General features: G+C 29.6%; 1 protein-coding gene and 1 pseudogene across 2 annotated transcripts; both read left to right on the forward strand.

Annotated features, from left to right (window-relative positions):
- Positions 1-598: 598 nt before the first annotated feature.
- On the forward strand, positions 599-6,690 carry LOC113380581 (actin cytoskeleton-regulatory complex protein PAN1-like; the record flags this gene model as incomplete). Of its 2 annotated transcripts, none has more annotated exon segments than XM_026619766.1 (5): positions 599-722; positions 1,544-1,714; positions 4,300-4,515; positions 6,187-6,294; positions 6,365-6,690. In XM_026619766.1, coding segments are annotated over 5 exon segments (781 nt in total), but the record flags the coding sequence as incomplete, so codon positions are not given.
- A 3,474-nt stretch (positions 6,691-10,164) lies between these two features.
- LOC113380582 lies at positions 10,165-12,424 on the forward strand (annotated as a pseudogene).
- Positions 12,425-12,430: the final 6 nt, after the last annotated feature.

Below are 12,430 nucleotides of genomic sequence, written 5' to 3' on the forward strand. Positions count from 1 at the left end.
ACAGTATATTCTCTGCGACTTTAGAATTCTGCTATAAAATATTCGACTGTAAGATATCCTAAAAATTCTTGCACTGACGGATAGATATTTCGAATATATATTTTAGCCATAGACTTCAAAGCCCTATCTCAAAACCTTTAAGAGTTACAAGCATTTTAAAGTTTTTGACGTTAATAATTTAAACACTTTTTAGCGATATCTCGCTAACAGTAAGGGGTATTATAAAAATCTTGCAGTGGCTTATAGATTTTATAATTTACTATATTTTATCTGAAAACGGCAAAATCGTATGTCGAAACGTTCAAAAGTTACAATAAATAATTATAATAAATTAATTAATACACAACATGCAAACCTCTACAATTCACTAAAAATAACTCCGTTTGTTTCAAAAACATCCAAAAATATTTTTTAATATTAAACGACATTTAGCTATATTTTCTCTTAATTGTTAGTATTACATATAAATAATATATAAAGAGAAGTGAATTGCTATTTACACTTGAAATTGTAATTCTCGAGAGTCGAATTTATTTGTTGTATCTGTTAAAGACAAAAATTTTCATCCTCTATTTATTTATTTTTTGTACTATTTCAGGCATAATGAAGATGGATCTTATACTTATGGATACGAAGGAGCCGATGGATCATTCAAAATAGAAACTAAATTGGCGACGGGTGAAGTGAAAGGAAAATATGGATATGTCGATGAAAATGGAAAGGTTAGTATTAATTTAAGTTTTGATAAAATATACAAGTTTTCTCTCCTTTTCTTTTCACACTTAACGGACTGGCTCCATATATTTACATTACATGAAAAGGTGAATGTTTACTCGCTTAAACAAATACCAATACTATTATAAATTATTAAAAAAATATTATAATTGTTTTAATAAAGTTTTGTTTTAAATTTATAATTTTAAAATTATATTACTTTAGATAATGTTTATCTGATTCCCCTGAAAAATTCCCGGAAAATAGGTGAGACAGAACAGATTTCACTTGTTCGTTAAGGGTTAAAATAAATTAGTTCAAGTCTTAATAAAGTACTTACTTAATTATTTAACTATGATATTTTGGCTTGAAAATCTGTAGCGAAATGAGCAATTATTATGCACTCCTTTAAGTACACAGTTGTTCCTATGGCACAAGTTTGTTCTAATTTAACTCTACATATGAAATTCCAAAATATGGAGTATATCTTGATTAAATTAAATTAAAGCAGTGGCGTCGGAAGCAAATTTTTGATGGGTGGTCTTCTTTTTTTTAGACAGCTAGTGCGGGCTTGTTCTTTTTTTAGACATCCCACACAATATCATATTTTTGAGATTGATAAGTGGGCTGAGAATTTTGAGCCCAAAATTCATGGATGGGTTCAAGCCCACACAGCCCACACGGTTCCGACGCCACTCTATACAAGTATATCTGTTATTGCATTTTTTGTTATTTGGTTTTTAAGTATGTTAATATTACAATGATAGTAAATATTTGTCATTATTGAATTGATATGAAAACTAAGATATTTCAATCGTTATTTATCCAGGTACGAGTGGTAGAATATGGTGCAAACAAATATGGCTTCCAACCAGCTGGTGAGGGTATAACTGTGGCACCACCAACGTTGGTCGATGAAACTACAAGGAAGGATGGATCGATAAATCCAGATTATGATGATGGTTCCTTCTACCAAGTTACCGCTGCTCCTAAACCACAGGTATTTTCTAGTATTGTGAACCAATCTAGATCAACCATAAAAATGTTTCTGGGTAGTTGATCGACCTGGTCTAAAATGAGTTTCAGAAGTACTGTGTAGAAGTATTTCCAAATACCTTTTTTTTGTTCATTTTAAAAGGATCAAAAAGAGAATTAGCCGATTCTCAAAAAAAATTTAATAAGACTCATATTAAAATCTAGTTGCTACTTGCTGAAACGTATACAAAAAAAGTACACGTGTGATTGATATTAATACATAATTATGATATATATGCATGCGTATGTATGTACACAAGTTTTTTACAATTTCATTCATTCAATATCATATTCCATAATCTGCAGTAGATGCTCAATATTTTCCTGTAGTGCACTACACACACATACGATTATTCTTAATTGAATACGTAATGCGAGTAGTAAGTTCAACGTACAAGAACACTTAACCATGCAATAATAAATTTCTATTGCGACTTTCTTCAGAAGAAAAATTAATAACGATTTAACTGGTTTCATCAGAAGTTTGTGATGTCTTAACTTTCACAACTTGCATGATATGTACTTATCATGTTATATGCATACATTCCGAACGCCATCGGCAGTATGTTTTCAATTTAAATAGATAGATAGACATATAGACAAAGCACCGAGAGGAATTTCATTGGCACGATACATTATTTTAGATACTTATTACTTTTAAAATGTAGAACAATTAACACACAAAGAAATATACTGTTTATGGAAGAGGCGCATTTGCTAAGCTCACCAGTCAAGTCTAGACAAAAAACTTTAGACTTTTTTGTTCGACGTAGAAACTTGTCATCATCCAGCATATCTAACAAAACCTAAAAAAGTTTTTCACAAAGTTAAAAAATTGTTTTTAATTATATATTACAAAATTAATAGAAGACATAACTGGTAAAATTATGAATACATACCATACCAGGATAAAACATGATATTAAAGAACATTGTTTCAAAGAAACAAACCATGAAAATAAAATATTCAAATAAAATTTAAACAAGAAAATTATATAGTTGCTAGCATGACTAACGAAAAAAAATATTGTAATACTGTGGTATTCTATTTTTGTTTAGTCTTTTGTCCATCCTTGTTTCCAACTAGGGAATGCAATACCGGTATACCGGTATACCGAATTACCGGTAAACCGCTCGATTTTACGGCAGTATTTTTACCGGTATTTACCCCAAAAATACCAGTATTTTTGGTATTTTGACATAAGCGCTATTTGATACATAATACATTAAAGTTTAAATTTCTCGGAACAAATTTATCTTTAAATTCCATAATCGCATAAACAGCTATATCTTCAAGTGATTCTATAAGATAAACAAATGTCAAATATTATCTCAACTCGTCATTAAACTGAATATTTATTACTTCACTAAGGGCTTCATATCGTGTTACAATAAATAGAATTGGACTGATAGATAAAAATGTTTGTTTTATCTTATGTAAAAATGTAACAGTTTTTTAAGTGATATTTGCGCCAAAATATTTTATATCATACAGATTACCCTTGCGTAATCTACCTTTATACATAATAATTATGATAATTACTAAATATTTTCGCTTCTTATTACAATTATAAAATATTATTTTTCGAAAACGTTTCGAAGTTTGAAAATACAATAGAAGCATAACATTGTTTTAAATAACAATACTCAACAATTATATTAACTTATAATTTATCTCGACAAAGTATCCGATCTTAAATTAGTGTAGAAAAATTATATTTTTAAAATATTGCAAATTATGCTAATTTAACACATCGAATACAGACAGTACAGTTTATTATAATAATGTGATATGATCTTTTATGAGTTTTTGGACTTTTTTACTCATAAGTTTGTTTTTGGTGAAAAGTACTCAATATACTCGATAGTGATAATGAATCAATTAAATTGGATATAATTTTGTTAAATTATTATTTAAAAAAAATAAATTTGTTTTATTTTATTGTTTTTATTGTTTAGTTGAATATAGTTGTAGTTGTATATACAGTTTTTTTATATTTGTACTAGTAACTTTCAATTTTGTTTACGTTTGTTTAGGATAATACAAAATACCGGTAATTTACCGGTATTCCGGTTTTAAAGTGAAAAATTACCGAAATACCGGTATTGAAATTTTCCATCGGTATTGCATTCCCTATTTCCAACTATCGTTGAACCGATCTTGGATCAAGTATATGTGAACCCCTTCGTTCTATATCGGTGTTTTTCGGACAGTCGTTTGGCGTATTTTATTAGTTATGTTAGCAGCTACCTGATTTTTTTGTTTAACTTTTATTTAAATATTTTATTTTATTGATTTCTTTCTTTAGAACAATTTGTGTGTGGTTTAATTAGCTTAAATCGCAGATGATAAAATATATATCTGATGCAAATTCCTATTTTAAAATGCTCAGAAAATTACTTAAGTGGGTACGTACATACGTTAGCGTTGGGATATCGTCACATTTAAAAGATTTTTTATCATTTACTATGACAATGCATTGAACATATTTTAATATTTTTTATACTATTACTATAACTACTATCAAAAACTTTTTTTTTAAAATAAAAGCAGCAAGTGTCACGTGTATCCCGACCACCATCGCACGCAGTTCCGCAATTCCAAGAATATGAACCTCAACAGTATGAGCAGCCCCAGGTCGTGCAATATAGGCCATTACCACCAGGCGCTAGATCCCAGGCTGTGCCAAGTGTCGTTTACTCCCCACAACCAAGACCGCCCAGACCAGAACCAGTCGACTACTCAGTGTCGAACGCCAGATCACAGGTATGAATAATTTAAATTAAATAACATAGAAAGAAGTTAATTGAAATAATGGGTTTTTAACGTTCATTTATTTTTCAAAGAAAATCAAATAAATTTTATACAAATGTGTATTTTTGACAATATTAAATTTTCTGTAGGAAGATACTTATCGTTTATCAACATTCGTAAATCGAAAAATTAAATAGTATGTCTGAGTCTGATTTTTAATTGATTTAGACTATATATTCAGTGCTGGATTTACAGTAGGGGCAATCGGGGATACTGCCCAGGGCGGCAAATTTTTGGGGGCGGCAAAATTTGGATAGTGAGAAAAAAATTCTATACAATATAATCAACTTTTTTTTAACAACATTTTTTATTTCAAGAAATATAATTAACAAAACATAATACGATTGCAATGGAAAATTTGGATTGAAATAACCGATTATTAAAATTTATTATTTTGCCTTGCCTCCCTCTCCGAACGTAAATTATCAAATTGGTTAATAAGTCATTATCAAATTTGTCAATTGGCTAATATAAAGATCCGTTAACAAGCTGAAACTTTAAAAAAATATTTTCTTCAGTTCTCGAGCCTTCTTAAAATGACGAATTTATGCACTTTCAAGCTTATAGCGTTGAAAAAGAAAATTAAACTAGTGACGCATGGCATTGTGCCTTAAGACAAATTATTGAAACATCCCGTACTGAAAATTACATTTTATAAAGAGCTTTAAAATTGAAAAAAAAATGAAAATGAAAAAAATTCACTTTTAAAACACTTTTTTTGTATTTTGAAATTTTTTGAAAATTATGAACTTTTTGCAAAGCAATTGCGCTGCGTAGCTGTTTCAGAGAAGAAATATCAATTCTCAATCACCATTTTTCGTAATTCCTGCCAAAAACTAATCAGCACTTCTCCCCATCAATACAAATCTAATATTTTTTAATTATTCAAGTGAACACGGATCAACCGATTTAAATGATTCAATTCCTATTGTTAAGGAGACGTGCTGATTAGTTATTGGCCAAGGCAGGTCCAACTGTTTTGAAGATACGGGCCAAAATGCCAAAAATGATAATTTAGTTGTTGAGAAAAGAAGCGTCCAATATCATTCAAAAAAATTTATAGAATAAATAACTGCTTAAATTTGTGGGAGGCAGGTTTAGCGATTTCGATGATCCAATAAAAAAAATTTAAAAAGAAACATTTGGTGGACAAAAGTGATCATAAGACATATGCACATCAAACTATCAGATATTTTAAAAATATTTTAATAAGTATTTTTTTTTTAATTTTATTAATTATAACAATCAGAGTCAATAATAAGTATAAATTTTGTTTACATTTATATGGGTTAGGTAACATTGTTTATTCGTAAGACTGCGACGCGGCGCTTACGCGCTCCTATATTTTGTTCCTACGCAGCTGAAGCAGCGCGATTACTTCGAAAAGTCGTAAAAAAAGTTCGAAAGTTCGTAAAATTTCAGTGATGGGGCGGCATTTTTGTCTCTGCCCCGGGGCGCCAAATTTCTAAATCCGGCCCTGTATTTATTGATTATAAGATCAAATCAAGTTTGTTCCAATGAATTCTAAATTTAAAAATAAATTAATATAAAAATACGTAACTTTGTCAGTTTTAGTTTTGTCCTTTGAATCGTTAGTAAATCCTTTATTAAAAACTGTTTTAGCCACATTATACCCAAATTGATTCATCTGCGGCCAGACCTGCGCCACACCAAACTTTGTTCAGAGCCCAACCAGCACCCCCATCTTATAGCGTGAGACCTGAACCACAGGTAATTAATAGTGAATATTAATCCACACAATGTATCTTAGGAATTATAAATAAATGACTCTCTGTTGCAGGTACCACAAGTATCTTATGCCAGCCAACCCGCTCCAGTGAGGCCGAGTCCACCAGTTAGGCAAACACCAGCCAGAGGAGTTTTGGACCAATTAGCTAAAGATTATGCTCTACCTCCAGGCGGTGCGCCCGCTCTGCACGATGTCAGCTTCGGCTATTATTAAGTCAATGCACTTGTTACGTTTCAAAGATAAAAACATTTACGAAAACAAAAGTCACCAATCGACAACAATTAAAAAAATTGCGTTAGTCAAACATAATAATGAGTTAGTGCAGTGATCAAATTCTTACTTTGAATCTTATTGTAAGTTCACATATGTAAACCATGTACGACATATATATATATATATATATATATATATATATGTATGTATGTATGTACTCACATGTGTGTTCATATATGTATATATTTATATAAGTTCATACATATACGTTAGTTTGCTCAAATGGTTACACTCATATTTATGTCGCCTATAAGAAGTTATGTGTACGAATATCCAAGTGTGCATAATAATTTTTAAATTATTAGTATAATTAAGTGTTATAATTATAAATTTTGTATTTCATTAATTTTTATGATATTTTTTTATTATTTTGCTGATAGTTTGAAATGTGATTTTATTTTAAAACAACTTTTAAATTTCAGGACGAATTGATATTAATTACTGATGTAAATAAAATTCAAACACAAACTGAACTCATAATTTACTTGATTGTTATGAATGTAAATTTCATTATTCTTTTTGTCCTAGCTGGAAAGCCAAAAAATTAGAAAAATATTTATTTTAAGTTATTGATTGGTAAATAATAGTTGCTGGCATGCTCCATTGTTTTCTTTAATTATTAGAGCTCGAAATCATTTTAAATTTACATTACATATTTTTATCTATGTAAATCAACTTATAATTGCAAAATAGTCAAAGATATAATTTTTTGTATCTGTATATTACGCTGATATGTTGATATCATTTGATTTCAAATAGTTTTCTCAATTAAAAAATCAAATAATCGTTCAGACTTATTAAATTAAATTAGAACAATATTTGCCGTCAAAAATTTAATCGGTTCTCCGGCTATAAAAAGTACAATTAAATTTTTCAGTTTTTTAATTAAATTATTGTAACTTGAGTAAATAAAAAATATTTTTTGCATATAGGAATTATTTTCATATATGTGCTTATAAATATCTTTTGTATTAAAAATATTTAGCTGTAAATAAATATATAAGTATAGCACGTGTTATAATATTTTTAATACAATTGTTATCGAAAAATGTTTTTAACTTCCCGTAGGGTAAGTTATAGTAATCGCAAAAAATTCGAAAATGAAATTTTTTATATCTTTACGTTGAAACGTTTCAAAGGTTTCTAAATATTTTGGCATACCTTAGAAAAAATGGATGTATGTGTGTGTGCATGTATGTATCTGTGTGTGTGTGTGCGGATACAAATTTTTGTCGACGATTTTGGGAACACCGATCAAACGATTTGAATAATTCAAAAAACATTCGATTCGTATTAATAAGGAGACGTGTTGATTAGTTTCTGGCAAAGACAGGTCTAGCCGTTTTGAAGATACGGAGCAAAAAGTGCAAAGAATTACAGGTTCTGAGAGAACAAATTGGCCAATTTGGATGATTCAAAAAACATTCGATTCGTATTGATGTGGAGACGTACTGATTAGTTTTTGGTATAGGCTAGTCCAGCCGTTTCGAAGATACAGAGCAAAAAGTGCAGAAATTCCGATTAGATCCTAGACAACCGCTCATAGCGTTGTGCATGGGCATGTCGTTATTGCTCAGTTGGTTGGATAGGAAAGTCAAAACTGATCGGGTTCGAATCCCACGTCTGAAATATTTTTTTTATACTTTTTATGTTTGTGTAGTTAATACTACATAAACTATTTCAAATTGTTAACTCAATGCATATATTTCGCAAACAAAAAATTGATGCATTTGAAATAAAATATGTTCATTCTAACAATAGGTCCGCTTAATTAGATTTTGTTTATATATATTTTATTCAAACATATATAAACAACGTCGTCTAATTCAATAAGTTTTCACATTTTGACTACAAGGAACAAATAATGAAAATTCTAGTTTTTATAATATTTATTCGTAGACATATTTGTTGCCTGATTATTTTTATTCTTTGAATGTTTAATTACGGTACGGGAAGTTCCAGCAATTTGTATTGAGGCACGATGCCATGCGCACAACTAGTTATTATATACAATTTAACATAACCATATTAGTCCAGTCATTTGGTGCAAAAAAAAGCTGTTGCCGGTACAGTACTCCGGGAATTCCGAAAATTGGTAATTTAATAGATTTCGAGGTGTTTTGCCGGTACAGTACTCCGGGAATTCTGAAAATTGGTAATCTTATAGATTTCGAGGTGCTCTTCACAAAAATCAACTTTGCCACCTCAAATTTGAACGGCAAGTTGCCGCCATATTGAAAAAATGGCGTCAAAAAACAGCTTTTTTAAAATATCTCCTTTCTGGCTGATTCTGCGATAAAAGTATCTATGTACGAATTAAACTAGAGAAAATTTCCTACAATTCTTTAGAAAACCGTTTTTTTGTAAAATTGATAGTTTGAGAGTACGGCCGCCTCAAAGTCTTTGCTGCTCTCGCCGTAGTATCAAATCTGTCCATATATGACAGCACTTCGAACTTGACCACATTCTCTCTAATAATTAATATTTTCAATGTTAAATTAAGCGAATAAGATCTAGAAATAAAATAATTCAAATATTTTTCGTTTTTTTTGCTAATTTTTTAACACTTCAATGGCAAAGTAGCTATAAATATACTTATAGCTTGAGTAGCACCTTATAGCGTCAAGTAGCTTGAAGCGTTAAAAAATCAGCAAAAAAAACAGAAAAATATTTGAATTATTCTATTTCTAGATCTTATTCGCTTAATTTAACATTGAAAATATTAATTATTAGAGAGAATGTGGTCAAGTTCGAAGTGCTGTCATATATGGACAGATTTGATACTACGGCGAGAGCAGCAAAGACTTTGAGGCGGCCGTACTCTTAAACTATCAATTTTACCAAAAAACGGTTTTCTAAAGAATTGTAGGAAATTTTCTCTAGTTTAATTCGTGCATAGATACTTTTATAGTAGAATGAGCCAAAAAGGAGATATTTTAAAAAAAACTGTTTTTTGGCGCCATTTTTTCAATATGGCGGCAACTTGCCGTTCAAATTTGAGGTGGCAAAGTTGATTTTTGTGAAGAGCACCTCGAAATCTATAAGATTACCAATTTTCAGAATTCCCGGAGTACTGTACCGGCAAAACGACCAAATGACTGGACTATATACATACTCTTCTTTTATCTATGAACATAACTATTGTCAGGTAAAACGGTCACGTGTGTAAGTGTCCTTAGCTTTACTAGCGCTGCTGCGGAAGATCAAGGAACATGAGGGTACATCTTCAATCCATGCTCGCGTTGCAATATCTATGGATTTTCTTGACAATTTAGTTTTGAGCACGGTTAATGTTGACTTGTATCCATATTTATGAATATACTGAAAAGCTTCGTTACAGATTAATTTGAATAAATATTCATTTATATGCGTAATTTTAATCTGTATTTACCTTTGGCCGTTGTTAATAATATAACCGTTGCATAAACTTTTTTGGTTTATATTTCCGGAACCGGCGCAAAAATTTTTGCTTTCCTTCTACAAAGGAAAAAGTGATAATGCTGAATAATATATAATTCCGTTAAAACATTAAGTTTAGTATATAAAGTTTATCAAATTACGAATATTTTCTACAACAATTTTTACACAAGTGCTTATATACTGTGTGTTATTTCTTATATTCATGACTGTCTCTTTCCTATATTACTTAAGTCAAGAAATTAGTTTTGTTTCAAGTCCCTTTGCATTATACATATATATAAAGATGTCTGGATTAGGTTCAATTAAATTGGAAGCTTTAGATGATTATTCACCAAATCCAGGTGCACATCTGGAACCTTCGACAATGTTGGACCATGATACTAGCTCTATAATGTCACACTTTGAAGCAGCTGATGAATTAGGTGCCTTTCGTTAACCAAATACAAATATTGCTTTAGTAGATAAAACTATGTCTAACCATAAATATTTTACATTGATATAGGTATGATCAATCCATTAGATAATGGATCACAAATGTTACATAGTCCCTTATCGCCTACCATGAACTTCTTATTAAATGAAAGTGAACAAAATTATGAAGAAGAGGATATCTTGATGCAACATATGGATATTCGAGAACCCTTGTCTACTCTAAAGTAATTATATATCATGCATGATTAGTGTAAGCTTTGTTTTTAATTTATATATTATTAGTAATTATCACTTCCTTTTTGTCTTAAATATTATAAAAAACAAATAAATCAAGTTTATGGGTACATGATATTAGTATTAATAAGTTTTCCACATCAGATTAATTATTTTAAATATTATATGTATTCATATTTCATTACAGGCAGCTACTAGAGCAAAGGCTTGGTGTTGAATTGGAAGATTACGAATTTTGGTTACAAGACGCCCAAATGGTAAATTTGAAATGAATATTGAATTGTTTCTCCCAGTTTCATACAGTATCTTATAGAATGGATTAATTAGATATGTTGATCATCTATTATAGTTGGAGTCCCATAAAAATTTAGTTGACCAATGTGTTCAAGGCAAGGGGCCAGTTCAAATCAATGTTCAAATAAGGACCGTAAACAAAGAATAAACATAGTTGATGTGTTAAAACCTCATGAAGGATATTTAGAATCTGCAGATTCTGCAGAGATGGGTTGGTATTGAATTCATGTTAAATTTATTCTGCTTAAAATTAAAAGAATATAATTTATCATTTTATTATATACGCTTGTTATGTTGTATGTAAAATATAAAAAATCGGTGCTTATCACCTTCAAATAACTTTGTTTACATTATATTTTGCATGAGTTAATTTAATATGTTTTAAGAAATATATATTTTTAATAACAGAATTGTTGAAACTGATTAATTGTGTTAATGTATGATTTTAAATCAACAAACAAGCACTGAAAATTATTTTTAATCATTTTTGACTAATTTGTTTAAATATTGCATAACTATATTTTAAGATGCTGATGAGAGTAACATCGATGTTGATAATGTTGATCAAGTACACTACAGCGAATTAGCAGAAAATGAGATACATGGAGAGTTTGATGAAACCAATTTAGATTTGGATAATGATTCAATAATGGAAAAGTAATTAAATGGTAGTTGATGAAGATTTCAAAAAGGAACAAGTAAAACAAAATATGTCAGATGATCCCACTGAATGGTATGTTGTTTTTGACTTTGTTATACAATGTGTATGCTGACAAATGTTGAATGTGGTAATTGATTTGATAAGAAATTGTATCATTTATATCTAATATAACTAATGTTTAATCTAATAATCAAACTTAAAATTATTGATCTTAACACATAGACATAGTACACATAAATATAGTATACTTCACTCTTTTTTATTTAATTATAGGACAGTATATGATGTAAGGAAATGGTTAATATGGGCAATAAAACAGTTTAATTTGGCTGATATTAAAATAAAAGATTGGAATATAACAGGTCAACAATTATGTGATATGACACACAAACAGTTCCAAACATTAGTTCCTAATGATCCAAAGAATGTGTTTTGGACACACTTAGAATTATTAAGAAAATGTAAATTTGTAGGTATGTTTACATTAATAATTATTTCTAATTTCGGGAATTAGTAAAATTACCGATTATTATAATTTTTAGTTTTTAATTCATTAATAAATTTTATAGATTCATTTGTACAATATATCTGACTGACAAAACATCTAGACAAACAAAACCCAACTAAACATTTTATTTTTTATGCCGCTTACTTTATTTGACGCGACCTGCCAAACTCCCACACTAACTTACGTTACAAACTAGATAAATTGTTTTTCATGATATATTTATTCAATGCTCTTATAGCTGTTTTACAAAAGGACGAACAAGAAAAAGAAGCACCTCGAGCTATAATACGGAAAC

Source organism: Ctenocephalides felis, unplaced genomic scaffold, assembly GCF_003426905.1.
Source record: "Ctenocephalides felis isolate EL2017-DRISC unplaced genomic scaffold, ASM342690v1 CF-g0.4_SCAFFOLD_02227, whole genome shotgun sequence".
NCBI lineage: Eukaryota > Metazoa > Arthropoda > Insecta > Siphonaptera > Pulicidae > Ctenocephalides > Ctenocephalides felis.